Source organism: Aythya ferina, assembly GCF_964211825.1.
Source record: "Aythya ferina genome assembly, chromosome: 6".
Taxonomy (NCBI): Eukaryota; Metazoa; Chordata; class Aves; order Anseriformes; family Anatidae; genus Aythya; species Aythya ferina.
Genome location: NC_140303.1, coordinates 33547255 through 33566522, shown reverse-complemented (window position 1 = coordinate 33566522; position 19268 = coordinate 33547255). Strand labels below are relative to the sequence as shown.

The 19268-nt window shown below is 41.3% G+C and overlaps 1 protein-coding gene across 2 annotated transcripts; it reads right to left on the bottom strand.

Moving 5' to 3' along the window:
• Positions 1-1978: 1978 nt before the first annotated feature.
• On the bottom strand, positions 1979-16423 carry INSIG2 (insulin induced gene 2). 2 transcript variants are annotated; one of them, XM_084523788.1, is made up of 6 exons: positions 16288-16423; positions 11780-12120; positions 8468-8592; positions 5881-6047; positions 5375-5474; positions 1979-4911 (listed from the first exon to the last, which is right to left on the bottom strand). In XM_084523788.1, the coding sequence occupies exons 2-6, from the start codon at positions 12021-12023 to the stop codon at positions 4870-4872; spliced, it is 678 nt and encodes a 225-aa protein (XP_084379914.1). In that variant the 5' UTR covers positions 12024-12120; positions 16288-16423; the 3' UTR covers positions 1979-4869. The 2 variants fall into 2 exon arrangements, with proteins under 2 accessions (XP_084379914.1, XP_084379915.1); XM_084523789.1 differs by lacking the exon at positions 16288-16423 and having other exon boundaries at positions 3617-4911; positions 11940-12077.
• Between the last annotated feature and the right edge of the window lie 2845 nt (positions 16424-19268).

The window sequence follows — 19268 nt, the reverse complement described above, 5'->3', positions numbered from 1 at the left end:
CCGGGAATGCTGCAGGTCATGAGTCAGACACTGATGTGCACAGCATGCTGTACACTGACCTCCCAACTCACTCACCTGGAGGAAATCATAGTAAAAGCCTTTTCCCATTATAATCTTTCCTGTATATTTTGTTTCCTATGTGCTGTACTGCTGGGCAGGGTAAAAAAGTGTGACAGCGCAGCAGGAGCTACGAAACTTTGGCACTTCAAAAAGGAAAAGCAAGAAAAGAAAGCCTTGAGAAAATGCAAAACTACCCTTACACCTGGATTTTGGCTCCAGTCTGATCAAGAATGCCCCCTACCTCTTCCTTGGAGTGGCTTTTAAGCATTCTAAGCACAACCCCCCAACATGCTGCCTGAAAAACCCTGGTTTAGCCTTTAATTTGAGGCTTTGTCATTTGACTGGGGGGAAGGCAATCAGGACGAGGCTTTGGACCACGCTGCTCAAAACATGACACCAGACACACCAAAAGTCCAGGCTGATTGTATGAAGCAATTAAAGTAGTGTTTACTATTCCCTGACAGTTAACATGTTGGACTGACCTTTCATTTACTGCTTAGTACTGAACATTAAGCCACAAAATTACTTATGCTTTGCGTTTAGTACTGGCATCAAAACTAACAGCATTAGATAGCTATTCCCCCTGCGAGACGCACGTTCCCTCCGCCAGCTGTGCCTGTACTTTTATAAGCATTGTTTTTCACATTTAACCTCAATTCCATAGGTTGCGTTCATCCCTTAACACCACCATTAGGATTTACTGGTAACACTGCTCCAAAATGTAAAAAAAAAATATACGCAAAACATCCAGAGTGGTGCCATTGGTAAAATTACATCCCTTCCTTACAGGCTGGCAGAGATGAAAAGGCTGGCATGCTCACAGGTCCCCACAGCAGATCCCAGCCAGATGGCAGGAGGGAAGTACAGGAGCTACAGAGGAAAACTTGGTTTACTCTCTCTCCTTCTAGCTACGTGCATCAGCCCCGTTATAAAAGGAGGCACAAGATGCCTTTCTAGAGGGCCTGGCAGCTGGGCAGCTGGAATATTCTCTGAAATGGGCAAGTTCCCATTCACAGCCACAGGCTGAAGGCAGGCAGGGAGGACCTACATTTGCCATTCCCATTGGCAGCGCTCTCACAGGGCAGGGAGAGGTAAACACACCAGCAGAGCAGCTTTGCCAACATGCTTCTGAATGAACGTAGCGCTCTGACTGTAAAATTATAGTTATCTTTCACTGCAGTTTGGTCAGACACTTGGCAACACCCATGATTCTGCCTTTTCACAACAAATTTAGGATTTTGGGTCACTGCTTGCCTCGTCCAACACAAACCTGGGGCTTTTCCATTTGCCTCTGTGTTCTCTGCAGCTTCCAGTTGTAGTCCAGTCTTGCTCCAAGACGGCTGTGGGACGTACTCCTCAAATACTGATGAACCTCCCTCCCCACCCTTCCATCAGATCTGCTGAGTTTTTTTCATCACACATTTTTAAACCTTTACTTGTCACGTCTGTTTTGAGACAGGGAGGAGTGCTGTGAATACAGTCAGTGAATATCTAGCATTTAGCTCGTATTTATTAATGTTCTGGTCAGGATACAAGTATTTCATTATGGGATCTCCTGTCATCACTGTTTTTTTGTTTTGTTTTTGTTTTTCATATTCTCAAGGACTATTTAAATCTAAATCTCCATACTTATATTGAAATTACCAAGTTTATTTTCCCCTGGTTCAAATACTTCCACTACAGATTCAAAAGGGCAAATTTCCAAAATTTTCAGAGGCAGCTCAGCATGCTAACTGTGATAAAATCACTTCTGATTTGAATGTGCCTTTTTTTTTTTTTTTTTTTTTACTTCCAGAAAGGTGTTTTGTGTAACCAATATGCCAGCTCATTATTATTATATGACTGCTAATAGAAGACAATTTAATGTATTTAAAAATATATATATTATTTAAAAAATAAAAAAAGAAGAAACCTTTCAAACAAGGTTGCAATTGTATTTAATGAACATTTTGCTTTTAACAGCAATTTGCCAGTTTAAACAGCATAGAGCTTACAATGCTTAATTAGTGAAGAGGTTATAGTGCTTATAAAGTTGTATCTAAAATATACCTTATTCATTCTCTATTGAACAACATTTTTAAGACAGTCTAATGGTATAATTACATGCTATACAGTAGCAGCATGTTCACACCACTACAGTTAAGGCCGTGTCAGCATTCTTGTGAACCTTTGTCAGGGTTTGAACACATCAGCCACAAAATTACAACACAGTTTGAAAAAAATGAGACATCCAAGATCTCATTCTTGTAACAACTTCAGTCAAATAAGAATAAAAAAGTAAAACACATGTAATAAAGGACTCCACCCAAATTTATTTTGGATGATTGCTTCCTTTGCAAGACGTGCTCAAAATTTCCAAAAAGAAATTTAAAAGAAGTTAGTTAAGTTGACAGCGCAGTCTAATCAGGTTTAGATGAATCTGAGTGCAAAGTGTTGTAAAGTGGGTGCCACAAACGCACAATAACCACTTCTCACATACTGCACACATTTTCACATACACAAGGCTGCTTCTGTGTAAATATTTAGACTGGCAGGTAAAAGCAGTTCCACCACCAAGTGAATAATTAAAACTATTCATCTCGAGTTGTACACACTTAACTGGTCACAATGAAAGTAAATTGTTTGCCAAGTCAGCACAGTCAGCACACTGGCTACTGAGGTACCATGTTATTTCCTACAGTTAGGATAAGAAACACCAACATCTGAATTTTTATGCCATTCATGCCTTGATAATTCAAGAGGGACTCCTCATTCCGCTCACCATGCTGAAACCATTTGTTGAAGTAAAGAAGGCAGATCAGGCCAAATACTGTACAGAAAGCACAACAGTTTCTTTCGTGGGATGCTACAGGCTGCCTAAGGAAACTCACCCTCAGTTCATGCCCAAATGGTCTCCTGACATTAATAATTTAAAGCTTTATATTGCCACGATTTGATTAAAAGAAATCTCTAGTCAGGGATTTACTTAAACATTGTCTACCTCAGTTTAGAAGAACATGGTAAAGAGTATCTGCAAATGCTTTCTTGAAACATTACCAAATGAAAATGTGCTTTAGGTGCTGAATTGCCATAGAACTGTTATAAGCTAATGAAACTGTGGAGCTGCAGAACCAAGCTCTTTACATATCACTTGCTTATTTATTGTTTCTACACTTTCCCATTCAAGAAATTTTCCTTCTTGTGACCATCATTTTTGGAAGCACTCCATTGCATACTTTTCAGACTTAAATATAGGTATATAAGACTGAAAAAGAGTTGCCTATTTCAAGCTTCATGTACAACGCATATGCACATCTATTAATAAAAACTCGTCTAAACATCTATTTGTTCTTTGGACCAACTCCAGTCTCCTTAGGTGACTGTAACATTTCTTATAAACCTTTCATGGAAGATTTAAAAAGTACTTCAAGACAAACAAACAAAAAGAATACAACAATTAAAACAACAACAGCACAGAAATGGAAAGAGGAAAAAGTAGAGCCATTCCACACCAAATTCACTGCCGGTGCCGGCTGGCTGAGTCCTCTTCAAGTCTGCTTTCTGCCTTCTTGCACAGTTTCTTTTGTCTCATGCTCTTAAAAGGGAGCTGCAAGGCCAACATAAGGGGATTCCATGTATGCTCATGAACACGGGTCACACTAAAATTCTTCTTAAGAAGGGAACCAATTTATATATGGCCTATTTCAGGTCTGTCCTATCAGACCTTCTATGCAGAGGCACCTGTAAAACAAGGATAACAGGACTTCTCTACTTCAGAAAGTTGCAATGAGAACAAATGCATTTATGAGTGCCTGGACCAAGGTCACAGAAATAAGGGCTACATCAGTACCTAAAATACAGCCTTGCCTTCTCCTGCCAATCCCTGCAAACACAACAGGGAAAAGACAAGAACAATCACAAGTAATGTTGGTAATGGAGGTCTTTCTGACACTAAATGGTAGTGGCTGATTTAGTTCAGCAGAATTAAATTTAATTTAAAAAAAAAAAAAAACAAAAAAAAAACAAAACACAACTTTTTAAAAGGGATCAACACAAGTCAGCTTAAGAAATTGTACAAGAATGACCCGAATTGTATCCTGGTACTCAATACAAGCAGTTTGAGAATTTGTCCACATCTAATGATCATCCACATAAATCCATATCTAAGCATGTATATTGGTTGTACAAGGGGGAAAAATAGTGAAGCCTCAGTTTCCATTTTCCTCAGTTTCCATTTTTACATTCTGAATATGGGAAACTGGGCATGGATCACAGACAAATATCAAGTTTCCTGTGATGAAGAATGATACAGCATGTTAATAGGCAGAAATCAGTTATTGCATCAAGGCTCACCTGTAATCCATGAATTTCTTAAAGGTATCACTAGCTATCATCATGTAAAGAGATCTTCATTCCTAACTTTGAATCCCTTGTCTTTCATTGCGCTATTAAGAACAAATTCCTCAAAACTTTCAAGATAAAGTGAAGCAGAAGTTTCAGCTACAGAAATGTAGTGCAAAAGGTTCAGTTTGGCACTGCAACATTACGGACAGACAGTAATTTATGGTAAACTTGGTTTAGATTTGGAAAAAGAGAATCCTATATTTGAACCAATATTGTCAAATGTATTGCATACTATTGTAACTTCACAGTAATCAAAAAAGAGACATCAAGGTTTCTATAGAAGCAGCAATCACAGATTGCAGTAAAGTATACCACTGAAGGGAAAAAAATTGCATTTTGGCAATTTCATAGTCAAGTGTTCCTTATGCTCCTCCGACAGTCATTTGTCAGATATTTTCCTATGTAAAAGGTGCATATTGTTTCTCCTCAGTCCTCGTGAGACTTCTCTGCAATGACTTTGCATTCATACTGAAAAACACAAGTTGACAAAAACAACAATAGTCATTTACATAAATAATGAAAAAGACTATGAAGGAGAATTTTCTACGAAATGAGTGGTAAGATAGCTCATTTTACGCTTCACCCAGGTAAGTTTGGTCTCCCTAGGTTCTGTGCACATGCTGTTGGCTGCAATTTCTGCCTCCGTGAGCAGCAGACTCAGGGGATGGCTTGACTTCTCCCCATACCTGGTGTTCTTATTTAGCTCCTAGTCTTAAGATGACTAAAAGAATGCAACTGAGGGTACAGAGCAAAACCATGGGCTGACTAACAGTGTTAATGGCTCAACTAACTAGATCAAAAACCAAAGATTACCAGTTACTACCTTACTCCTCCACCTCAATTCAAATAACCTATTGGTATCTCTGAAGAAAACAATGACGTGGATTATATCTACCACTAGAAGGCAGTCAATCCTCCCCTCCAAACTTACCATTGCCAGCTGCCTGCCGATGTTGCCCATAGTTATTCCACCAGCAAAAAATATACATGGCAACCAGGAACGAACATAAAGAAAATCTGGAGATGTGTATCTGGAAAAAATACATTTTTTTAGCTCAATCTTGTGCAATACATAGAGACCTCCAATCACAGGAGACAAGATTTAAATAACAGGACATGTCAATTCAAAAAGCTACTGTTATAGAAACTTAATTGCTTACAGCAAATAACAAATGAGGCTTCTTACTGATTATAAACCCATTCGTTAAATTAAAAAAAAAAAAAATGCATGATTGGTAATGGCAGCAATTTTATTGAAATAACTCCCAACTAAAAAACTTACTTACAAACACAAAGCTTTCACAAATTTATTTTACACTCCAAATTAAGTGCTGGCAGCTTTGGAAGTTGTGACAAATTCTGCCCCTTCAGTTATCTTGATTTTATTGTATAGCTTCAGGATATTATAATTTAGCCTTAAAGAATTAAAATACTTACTGATAAACTCCATTGTAGACCAGAAACTGTGACACCAACGTGGCCAAGAAAGCAATTCCTACTCCAAGACCAAAGCCACTTCGTGATCTATCAAATGTCCACCACAGTCCAATTGACAGTGCTGCTAATGTTAGAGACAACTGGATATTGTTGGCAAAATCCACTTTCTGGGTTAATTGTTAAGGAGAAGCTTGGAAATATCAAATACAAATGTAAAGCAGTTCTCTTAATTCCTTTTATCATATTTTGGCACAACAGATATTTTGTCTCACAATAAAAAAATACAGCACTAACTGTATCAGCTACCATATAGCTATCAGGTATAAAGAAAAAAGTTATTTCTCACTCTTACTTCAATTGCAATTATGTTTAATTTACACGCTAGTTTACATTCAGCAAAACATTAAAAAATAACGCATTCTATAGAACAAAACATAAATAATATTAATGTGAAAGTATTCAACTCTGAAATTCAGTTTTTATTAAACCTGCAATGAAATTGTGAGTTGCTTGAGATACCTTTGCAGTACCTCACCTTCTTCAAAATGTTTTGGAAATACTAACTCATCCTCACTAGTCCTTTCCAAAATAGATTATTAAAAAAGAGGCTGTCAAGTTTCATAAGCCTTAAAGAAAATTTACGGGATAACAATGTAAAACCACTGTCCTATTTTCTCACACAGGCCTGGAGAGAGACCTACAGGAAATTAGAAAAGTTCAACTAGCAAATAAATTAATTAATTACAGGATAAAAATCAATAGCATCAGAAAAAAAAATGTCAAATGAACAAAACCCACACCAAATATGGCAATGTGCAGAACGAGTAATAAACTGAAAAGAAAGCTGTCTGGAGAGCTGTCAAGGAAGAAACACAGACAGTACATTAATGATATTCTGGAATATGTGTAACAGCTGTTAGAAAACTGCAAGATGGTTTGCTGCAAATAATCTGACCCATGCAGAGAGAAGCTGTCAACTCTCTTCCATTCTTAAAAGAAGTGAAGTTGTACGTGCTTACAGATCAGGTATGGTCCAAGGCTGGTGGGAACCAACCTTGGATTCCTTTTTGTAACGAATCTTTGACAAAAAAGCAAGGTTTGTCTGGGACAGCAAGAGTGACTCTGAACTTCAGCAACTCCAGCTCATCTGAACATACTGCACAGGATGGCTTGCAGGAACAAAAACCATAAAGTAAAAACCATTTAAAGGGCCAAGTCACCTCAGTAAGAATTCAGCCAGCCCTTACATTGCTCACTTAACTTGTGCTCTTCTCCTGGAAATGAGGAGATTCAGTAGCACACAATCAGAAACTTCTTAGCGCTCCCACCCCCCAGATTTCTGGTGCTGGAGCTGACACTGAAAGAATTGATAGTTCCAGAGATGATAAGTTTTCTTTCTGATCCATTTATAAGAACCCCATTTTTACAGACAAACACAGGTTTTACCTAGCAGAGGAGGCACTAGATATGACTACACAAAACCACTGAGACCATGCTGCCAGTAAGGTGCACCAATCCACATGACAAACGCCCTGTTGTGATCCAGCATGCCCCCAGCACTACCAGGTGCTTCAAAGGGGAGGAACACCAGTTTCCAGCACACTTGTGCAAGGTTGCACATGAACAGATACACAAATAGGAAGAAGATAATGTAGTGAAACACACGGAGCAACTTCTAATTGCTCTTAGTGAATGGCCACAGGAATGATAACATTCTCTGCAAAGTGCATGTGCTTCACATATACCCTGTAAGTACTTCTTGCTTCCTGGGCTGCATCAACAGAGGAGCGACCAGCAGGGAGAGAGGGAAACGTCTTCCTCTGCTCTGCCCTTGTGAGGCCCCACCTGGAGTCCTGCATCCAGCTCTGGGGCCCCCAGCACGAGAAAGATGTAGAGACTCTGTTAGAGAGGGTCCACAGGAGGTCCACAAAGTTGGTCAGAGGGCTGGAACACCTCTCCTATGAAAAAAGGCTGAGAGAGCTGGGGATTTTCAGCCTGGAGAAGAGAAGGCTCCAGGGAGACCTCATTGCAGCCTTTCAGGGGCTTTTGTAAGCCCCTTTTCACTTAAAAGGGGCTTACAAAAAAAAATAGAGAGCGACTCTTTGCTCAGTCAGATAAAGACAGGACAAGGCAGAATGGTTTTAAACTGAAAGAGGGGAGATTTAGATTAGATGTTAGGAGGAAATTATTCACTCAGAGGGTGGTGAGGCACTGGAACAGGCTGCCCAGAGAGGCTGTGGGTGCCAAATCTGTGGAGGTGCGTATATGGGAGGTTGGAACTAGATGATCTTTACGGTCCCTTCCAACCCAGGCTGTTCTACGGTTCTATGACTTCCCCACACTTTCAGAGACAATGAAGACTAAAAGACAAAGCCCAATATTGAGGCATTTCTAAGAAAAGCTTTTTCAGAACCAAAAAATGCGAGACTTACCACCTCCAATAACGCTATCACAGTAAGACATATTCTGCGTTTCCCTTGCAAACATGCTGCATGTTATATTTTAACAACAATTCACCATGACTATGTAAGCTTTGTTTTACTTGAAACCTATTTGTTATCGCCAATTTCATTAGAATATAGGATACAGCGCTGGCATGATTTATTCCCACAAAGACTGCTACACATCGCATTACACTGGACCATTCTCTCTTAAACTTATGTGGCTCTCCCAGATGTCTGTCCATGCATGGGTACAATAACCCAATCACAGCTGTGGAAACATGAAAGAAATAAGGCCCAAAAGTTAAAGTACTGGCAATATTTAACTAAAACAAAAACTACCCAGACAATCATTGTAACTAAAACAAACATTTTAAGCATACATGGTACAAAACACACATTGCAACAAAACAGAATTTCAAATAATTTCATTATTCAACAAAGCCCTTTATTAATCCATTATTATTGTTATAACCCATATAGCCCATTAGTTAACAAAGTTCAGCAGCATTGTCAACCACAGCAGCAGTGACGTAACAGAAGTAGTAAAACTGAGCTGATTTGAACTAAGGGCTGAGGCTCAAAGCACTCTGCACCCTACCAGAATCTGCACTCTTACAGCATAGTTCTAGAAGAACAGTAATAGCTTGCAGGCTGGCACTTCTGAAAATCCCACGTATCAAAGATGCACGTTAAAATAACAGCAAAACAAACACACCACAGTAAGGGCAAACCATCCTCTTTAATGTCAGTATTTTCTGTCTTCTCTTGTTGTTGTTACAAGCAGTCTCTGTTTGCATAACGTTTTTATTTTCTTCAGTGCTACTATAAAGGCTCACACAGAAGAAGGAAAGCCAAGAATCTGCAGTAGCTGTTGAATACTAAAAGCAAACAGGACTTTCAACCCCAGGGAACTGCTATGCTCTTTGAACACTTCTTCATAAATTTATTCTGTACTGCAGTTGCAGTGAAAAAGACTGTTACCAACACAGCTGAGGATTAACACTGCTGCTTAAAGTTAAACTGGTGCTGCAGAAGAGAGGCAGAGGCTGAGTAATTGGCGTGGACTATAGCACCCTCAGTTTGGCATGCTGCTGGAGGTATGTTATGGCAAATGCTCTTTATTCAGACAGAGAGGAACCTGATCTCCATGATTCAGGAAAATAAATCACCAGTAAGGCTAGAGAGGAAAAAAAATCTTCCATGAGCAATTTTCTTGCCAAAGGCATTGGGCCAAACTGATGACTAATAACAGGGATGGATGAAAGGACTTCTCTGAAAGCAACCTCGATTACCACTGGTTATAAATATGCAAAACACCTTTATTCTGTTCATAATAATAAACCATACTGCAAAGAAATGTTCGTGTCACTTCTAGGAAGGCTGTCCAAGTATAAATGATACGAAAATGGGTGAATTATCAACATGTACCATAGAGATTGCCTGTCTGTATGCTAGCAGAGGGGATAAGGAAGGTAAATGGAAAAGACTGATAATAAAAGGGAAAGAACTAGAACTTTAGCAGGTGTCACTCTGGGAAAAGCCAATTAAGTAATATCTTTAAATCAGGTGGTTTAAAAGCAAGTAGTGCAAATATCTAACAGATGACTGTATTTTACAAACAATATCCAGTCCTTCCATCAAAAGCACCAACACATGAGAAGCCTTTTGACTTCCCTGTACACAGCTGCAGATGGTGTTCTCAAACAAACCAAGAGTGCCTAGGGTACAACCTGATGCAAACAGTTCACAGTTCAAACTTTACGGTGAACTTTACATGTTGCTGCTGCAAGATGGGATTCTGTTGGTTTTAACCCCCAGAGAAACCCTGAATGAGAAATAGAAAGTAGTACTGCTACAATAGTGTGAACATGGTTTTAACAGAACACAAAGTGTACTATTGGTCCTTCTGTCTCTTTTCAACCATGTCACCCTTCTCACATTGTAAGCCTCACAGACATGGGACATGCATTTTCCAAGTAATAATTACAGACAGCTACATCCACATGCTAAGAACCACAACACATTAAATCATTCCTACACAGAAAGCCATTGAAAAACTGTTGACTAACTGAACTCTGTCACAACTATAACAGTGTTCAAACCAAACTTCTCCATACATAAAAGACCATTTCTTTACCAGATGTGTTTGTCTAGACAACCACTTTAAAGTTTAAAAGAAAAATCCAGAATACAGTCCAAAAAACTAATCCATGATCACAGGAAAACAAGAGAAAGAGGAGTAAAACAACCAGCAGATAAAGTAGGTATGTAACTTTGGCCATAATATGCCAAATGCATTTCCACAGTAGAACAAAACTGACGGATTCAGAGAGCTATTTCAACAAGCTATCACAAGGAAAGCATTTAGATGAGCAGGAAAAAAAGAAAAAAAAAGAAAAAAGAGAGGCTTAAATATTATCACCAGCACAACAGTATCAACTCAAAAACTCATTCATTGATTCTCCTCATCTCCATGCCCATGGCTAGGGGTTGATGATCTTTAAGCTCCCTTTGAACCCGAAGCATTCTACGATGCTATGATTAATACCCAGAAAAGTGAGCTTCTCAATCTTATTAAAGCTATCTTTGAGAAGATGCTGCATTTACTGTGCAGGTTCATTAAATCAGAATTCCTCCAGACCTCGCTGCTAAGGATATTCCCTTAGTGAAGTGTAAAATCGACCCACACGATCAACAATCTTCAAAGCCAAGTAGAAAGCCTAACTCCATCAGATTTGTACTTGATACTTGAAGATGAAAGAAATGGAAAAAGGGGTATTTCTTACTACATACAGTAGACATCTCACTTAAACTAGTTCCCAAATCACACAAAAAAGCTTCAACTCCCTACATGGTTATGGGAGAAACGAAGCATGTTCACATCATCCGACTTGAAATATGAATCTAACTGAGGTGCTCTTCTGTAACGGGCTTCTGCAACTGCAAACTGCATATCTGGCCTTTACTCCCTGAGACACAGTCAGGTTTCTGAACTTCACACAGCTAAAGCGATACCTCAAACTGGACTGAGGAACAAATGGAAAGCTGGACCACAAAACGGAGCATTACTAGGGGTGGTTCACTGTGCTCAAAAACAAGCTGCAGTGTGCAGAAATCCGATGTTTCCAGGCTGTTTCCTATGGGCTGCCTGTAGAGCATATTCCTGTAACCAGCCCCCAAGTTACAAGTGTCACCACCCTCCCAGAAGAAAAAGCAAAGGTTATACTCTGCTAACAATACTCCAGTGTAATGAGTTAGCAGGACAATATTTTTTGGACACACACACACTATTTGTGAATACCCAGTGCGATCTGGATAGCAATAGCTTAGAAAAGGCAATGTGACTGAAGAGAAATTTTTATTTTCCACACCTTTCAAACAAAGCTTTTTGCAACTATAACTACCTATCCAATCTTTCATCTCCATGCCAGGCATAAATACACAACTGAACTTACCTGACGCTGTGCCACAGCAAGGTGGCACCCACCAAGCTGAGGAGAAGATGCTTGTGATCACATCAGGGGGGAAGAGAGTAACGTTTCTCTGGATCTGAAGCAAGTTTAATACTAATGCAAGAAATACGCCAATAAAAAACAGCACTATACCACGAATTACCAAATTCATGCCATGACTGGTTACAGATGAAATGTATGGACCACACTTTTTTGGTAAGGTTGGCATTGCGTCATTTTCCGCCATGACTTCTTATGCTCTCAGAGGCATCCGACAGGCTGGCTGAGGAGGATTCACTTGTAGGCAGTATTTTGACTCTCCTCAATTAGGAGATAGCCAAACCCTGAAAAATAATAAAACGACGGTGAAAAAATCAGATGTAAAAAACATTATACATAGTTCTCCTAAATAAATCAGAAATTGGGTTTTATATTTTTTTCTGAATTTTTTGAAGAGGCAATTTGTCTTTTGAGAGCGGAACCAACCACAGCTGCAAAAGTGCCTTACAAAGAAAACAGGTTTTACAAATTGCTTTATCTACTAGGAAACAAGGAAGAAAATGTGGGATAGACAGCTAGGAATGCAAAACCACAGAAATGAGAAAAATAAAACTGATATCAGATGGAAGAAAGGCTTGCTTCACAGTAACAGTAAATTTTGTCTTAATTCCCTCCTTTAAACAACTGGAGATTATGTAATTCAGAAATAAGACAGCCCTTGGTTTCAAGTTAGCCACAGGGGTTCACAGATCTTTCTTCTTGAAGAGAAGCCAGAAAACATTTCTCAACTGGAAAGTGAAATCTGAGGAATATTTTTCAGGATGGAGACAAAATTTCAGCAATCCCAGAGTGCACCAATTTGCGTAATCCCAGATAAAGAGCAAATAACTTGCTGAACCAGAAAAGTAACCCCGGCACAGAGAAAATGTTTACCAAAGGAACATTTTGTCAAAGCTACCATCCATTATTATGAACTATAATTGTAGACAGGCAGAAAAGAATCTGAGAGCAAAGGGAAAAAGGAGCTCCACCTGCCCGTGCCCTGGATGGCTTCCTACATGAATAACTCTGCAGGCACTACGTGAATGGCAGAGTTCCCATCCCAATCACTCTTTTTTAAAAAACAAAACTGTCAGTCAAGAGTCTTGTTATACACGGATTCGGTGCCATATTCGTGTATAACAACAGTTTTGATCGGCAGCTTAGCCACCTGGAACTCAAAAAAAAAAAAGAAAAAGAAAAAGCCCTGACATTGTTTTTAAATTTGAAACTGCCAGCTGGTGGCAGCTTCTGTAAACTCTTACTTACGGCCACGAGCACAGAAGGGGAGCCAAAACAGTGGGTGCATCCTTCCCCTTCCGCTCAAGTTCAGCGGATCCAGAGGAGGCTCTCTGAAGACGTAAGGGCAGCGCCGAGGCACCTGCCTTCCCTTTTGCTGACCAAATGCCAAAAAGCAAGTGAAATGCATCCAGGCTAGCTAAGACACTATGGATACCTCCAGCAGCGACACAATGCCATGCTGAGGTATCCTCCAGCACTAAAAAAAAATTCCAAGAGGCAAAACAAAAGAAGATTAAAATAAAAAAAAAATGTTCTTATCACACCTAACTTCCCACTGGCAGTTTGAGGAGGCAGCAGAGCCCTCCCAAGAACACAGGATCTCTTCTACGCAGCTGCTTCTGAACGATATTTGTATCAGGATCACGTCTTGGGGAGGCGGAGGGGAAAGACGGCAACCACGGTGCCTGGCTTCTTACTCAGCACCCTGACTCACACCGAGCATTGAGATGTCTGCATCAACGCTGGCACTGCAACACTTCCCTCCAGCAAAAAGGAGGTGCTCCAGATTTTTTTTCCCTCCTCTGGATGGCATGGCAGTAGAGGCTGGATAATACATTTAGCCTCCAGGAAAGAAAGCAGGGAATCACAAATAAATCACAACTTGAGAAACTCCTCTGCAGACTGTGCCCACCTGGCGATGATAGGAGTATTCACAGTCTACAGGGGAGGTCTTAAATGGCACCAGGAACTCTAGGTCTCAACTACAAAAAACAACTCCACAAGAATACTGTACCTAATGGGGAAGGGAGGGGTGTTAAACCATTAGGTCCCTTCTTAGCATTTTTTGTTTGTTTGTTTTTGTTTTTTAAATGTGACCAGAGCTGGCAAGAAAATTTCCAGATTTGGCTCTCCTTGTACAACAAAGCTCCTACTGTAGTGTGCCTATTTAGCTGAGTTCTTCTGGGGCACTCCATATTTGTTTTTTTTTTTCCACCGCCATAAAGCAGTTGCTCACATCCTGTGATCTGTAACTACATTCACATCCTTCTTCTCTCCTGTTAGCAAACTCCTGTTTCGCAGTACCAGCTCCAAACCTTGCATGCCAAATTTTATCCAACATGCATCACTCTGACGCTCGATGACATTCAGTTCTTCCTGCAGGATACCTTTGTCCTCTTTGACCCTGCAAACATTGCCCAACTTTGGGTCATCAGCAAACACCATTACTACAATTCTGTTTTGTGTATCAAGCTCATCAATTAAAATATTAAGCAAGACCAATGCAGCTCCCAATCTTTGAGGAAATCTATTAATAATTTCCCTGCAGCTATTATTTCCCCATGTTATACCATCTCTTGATATCTCCCTCTAACAAGACTCTGCTTCTTGTAATTCTTTGAATAATCTCCAACTTAATTAAGAAGCATCAGCTGTCCCACTGGGCACTACGTAAAACGTTTTACTGACGTAAAAATCGACCAGATCTTACTCTTTTTTTTTTTTTTTAAAAAAAAAAAACAAAAAACACAAAACTACAAATGTTGATGATCAAATTAAAGTCAATTTTACTCTGGCATAAACCAGTTTCAGAAAATGAAAACCGTATTTACCTGATTTCGCACTGAATACACCCTTTGGCAAATACATGATACTTAACAATTAAGACTTATCAAAACATAACAGGACTTTTCCATGCCAGGGAATTGCTTGCTGCTTTTAGACAAGCCCTGCAGCTGCAAGTCATTCAAGGCTCTGCAGACTCCAGCCATGTTTTTACTATGAGGCAAACAGCCCTACCAGCACAAGGACACTTTCAGTGGGTATATGTCAATGAATGTCTTTATAGCAAGTAATGCCAGATCTCAAATTAGTATGACGCAGTGGTTTCTGTCCTGGTTTCCCACCCTACACATGCTGTTCCCATTTATTTTATTACAGTTCCCAAATTCTAGCTGCTTACTGACTGCTGGCATGCCAGAGAAATGGCAGAGCAGCGCAAGGTAGCCGACCAAAACTAACGTCAGGACCCTTCAGTGTCTCTGACAGCCTGGGTTTAAAGTTCCCAGGCAAGACATGCTACCTGCATATCAAAGGTATTTACTACTGCTTCCTTTAATGAAAATGGAAATTAGTATTTCCAAAGACATCAACTCTTTTTACTAGACTGGGAAGCTGGCGTACACACAGATGATTGAGACAGCCTGTCTCCTTTCAAGCCTTGTATTTTTTATGTAGGGTTTCCCTTCAGATGGAATAGTTCACACATTGAACTACAACACAACTTCTATGCCTTCATCTCTTGGGAATGAGCACTCAAAGCTGCAAAAACATACAGAAAGCTACAGGCTTGGCACTGTCACAGTCACAACTTCACTTTCCCTCTTCAGTGGCACATGGCCTCGGCCCGAGCTTTTTAACATACCAAATGTACCATGTGAGAGAACCAGATACGATTCGCAAGGCAACCATGCGATGCCTGGCCTTACGCAGAAAGTTAACAAGCAAATTATCACTCCTGACATTTTTAAAACACTTAACAGTCTTTTAATTAGAAGATCCATCCCGCCACTGCTCCCCAGCGCTCCCCAAGCTAACGAAGAGCTCTGCTGTGCAAGTTTCACCAAACTCCTCACATCAGAAGATGTTTTGTGAACAATTTGGTGTACGGAGGGGCCAAGAGAGGAAAGATTTATTTCATTAAGACCAAGCAGGAGCTAAACGCCACGGCGAAACGAAGGGAAACCTCAGGCGGGGAACCCCGCAATGCCGAGTCCTGACCTCCCAACTTCGGCGGGCAGGAGCCGGGCACCTCAGCGGCACTGCCACCGCCGGGACACCGCCTGCGGCCACCTCGAAGCCACCGTGGCGACCGCGGGCAGCGGGCCCAGCCCCGCCGGCAGCACCCTCCGGGAGCAGGGGGAGCCTCTCCCCGCGGCAGGTTCAGCCCTGCCCGGCGGCACCGAGCCCTTGGAGAGCGGTGCCCGAGCCGCAGCCCGCAGGGCACAGCAGGGCAGGGCTGGCAGCCGGTACCAGCGGGGCCGCCCCTGCTGCCTGCGCGGCACCGGAGCCCCAGGCACCCCGGCCGCGGCGGGGGCTCTGCGCCATCCCCGCCCCGAGGCCCCAAGGCTCCGCACGGCCTGACCCGGCTCGGCTCGGCTCGGCTCGGCCCGGCTTTAGGCCGGCCCGGCCGCCCCCCTCCGCCCGGGAGCCGCCGCCGCCCCTGGACTCACTCGGCCTCCGCCATCTTCTGCCTCCCGCGCCAGTCCCCGCCTCGCGCAGCCTCCGCAGCGCCCCGCTGGCAGGGGAGGGCCGGGCACGGCCGGGCCGGCTGCTGCTGGGGACAGGGACAGGGATAGGGACAAGGACAGGGATGGGGATAGGGACAGGGCTCTCCCTACGAAGCTCCCGGCCTCGCCCTGCCCGGCCCGCCAGGCAGAGGGGCAGCGAGCATCCCTGAGGCACCAGCGCCCTGCCCTCGAAGCACGGTGTTTGGCTGCCAAAACGCGCACGCATTAAAGATCGTTTTCATGTCTAGCCGTGTAATTCTTGTATTCTGTGCACTCTGCTGTCTCTTCAGGCCTGTCAGCGTCTGCACGGGTGCGTTAGGTTCAGCTGGACTTCAACGAAGCTGAAGCCGGCTGTGCCCACAAGGTTGGGGTCTGAGAATTGGGGGTAGAAGGAGGGAAAAGGGGGAAGATGGGGTTCCAGCACGCTGTCTGCCAGGCCACGATTCACAGAACATAGGGAAACAGCTGCCACCACTTCCTCTCCGAGTTTCAAAGAAAAAGGAGAAGTGAAAAGGTGAACGCTGTAAAATTAGAATTTACGTGTGCTGGCCAACAGCAACACATGTGCTGAATAAATGAAGGAGTAACTAGTACAAAAATCAGTAGGATGCTGTTTAAACTGTACAACACTGCTCTGGAAATGGGGTTTGTTACCAAAATGAAAGGCTATAGGCAGCTCGGCTTTTTGTAACGTGCTCATGCTTCCAGCTTATGTAGTTTTAGCCATGTACACAGTGCAATATCCTTAGCAGATTTCAGAAACAGAAACACAGAAGATGAAATACTTGTTTCTCAGCTAAAACTGCTCACCTGAGTCCAGCTGTCTCAAGCACCAGATTCTGCAGAGACTTTCACATGTGCTTAACTTTATTGATTAGGGCAAAAATGACACAGCTCATTACTCCAGAAACCACATTTTCATCACCAATTTGTGGCCTTTCAGGAAGAAAGTACAACACGAAGCAGAAAACAATTTGCTTTAACCTTTCTTTACAAGTAGTAAAGGCATAACAGTATTTACTACAACAAGTAGTAAAGGCTGCTATATACATTATTAAATTCATTTATATGTTGTATATATATTCACTGTATCATTGTGTTCATTATTATTCCTCTGAACTTTTTATATTATCATTGTGTTGATATTTAATACAATTTTTTAAACAATGCTTGTGCATTGCATTTATCCAAACTTAGTATTTCATTGCAAACACTTTGCTGAGCTATCCATATTCCAAGGCCCATTCGCAGCGATTCGCTGCAGTGCAGTTCCTGTTACAAGTCCCAAGATAATGATTGGATAGGATGAAATTTGTTACTCTATTTACTACAGCGGTATCTTTAGTGATAACTTTGGTTTCTTTGTGCTGATACAGATATGTTATGAAAAACACTTTTACCAAACATATAAACTCAAAGGAGATTGTAATAGATGTATTAAGAATAGTAAAGAAAGATTTACAGCAACAGAAACCCATTGTGGTTTATATGAGCAATGCAAGAATTTTCAAATCATTCAGCTTTGGTTTTCTTCACACAGAAACAAAATCTTGTTTTCTCAGTAACCCCTAGCGAGCTACTTGTTTGTGATTTAGATAGTTACTTTTCTGTACTTTAAGTTTGGGATCCAGAAAGACAAACAAAAGGGCATTTTAATCAAATAAAATGGTATTCCCCGATGTCAGGTAAATTCCTTTGGACAATCACATGTCCAAGGCAGAGCAAAGCAGACCAGAATTGTCAGTCCTTATGCGAGAGCCTAAAAACAGAAATTTTGTGTACTTAAAGTATTAGAGGGGAAAGTGTGGCATAAGTGAATGGTGACTGCAAATGATTGCTGGATCTTTCTTTCTCTAGACACATATATAGTCAGGTGATGATTTGTCTGTCAATAAAATCAGGTTACTTATAGTCACGTCTATAAAATTACAATTCCAATAAAAAATAAGCTGATCATAGGAGAAACACTAGCTATATTAGTATAAGGGTATTAAAAGCAATATGTAAGAAAGTAAATAACCAGAGTTGGTATAAATCAGTGCCACTCCAAGAACCTTATTGGCATTGACAATTTATACCAGTTAAAGACTCAGTCCTTATAGCCATCTGGTTACATCGGAGGGTACAATGTCTGATGTCACAAAAGTGGGATGAGCATGAGAAGAAAGCACAGGAAAAAGTCTGAACTGGAAATTGCCAAAATAAATACATCAACAAATAGTTTTGCAAACAAAGGAGATAAACATGACCTGCAGAAGAATGTCATTTGTCCTGACTCTGACTGCAATTGCTATGAAACATCATAGGAAAAGTATCTTTTCTGGAAAGGAACACAGAGTTGTTTCATTACGCTGGCTGCAGAACAAGACAACACAGAACATTCTGGATTTAGTTTGGGGAAATAAATATTTCTGCGGATATGATACATCTGAGAATGAAAGTCTCAGCAAAGCTCATACAAAGCAGAGGAGCCTAGAGTAGCCACTTACCTACAGAAAAAGTGGAATTGTTCTAGCATCCCCAAGAGCCACTTTTAAAAACTGGTGTTGTCAAGGCCATGGTAGCTGCCTGACCCACTGGTTGTGTAAGCCAAGGCCAGCCTACCTGAGGGTGTGCGCACAGCAGGGCAGTGAATGAAAGGAGACAAGACAATGGATGAGTAGACCGAGAAAGAAAGTTAGAGAGACAATGAGAGAATAATAGGTAGAGCTCTACAAGTACAGCCTGCAGAGCCTGAATATTTCTGGCAATCCTTTGAGCAGTTTTCAAGAAGGCTTCATGGGAACTGCGCTGAAGGATGGCTGATGATCAACTGCAGTTTCACAACATGCAAAACCTGTCCCCTCCTCATTCCAAGTTCCAGACAACTGCATCAATACTGCTGTACTTGGGGCCTTTAGCTATCATTGGAAAAGAAGGGAAAA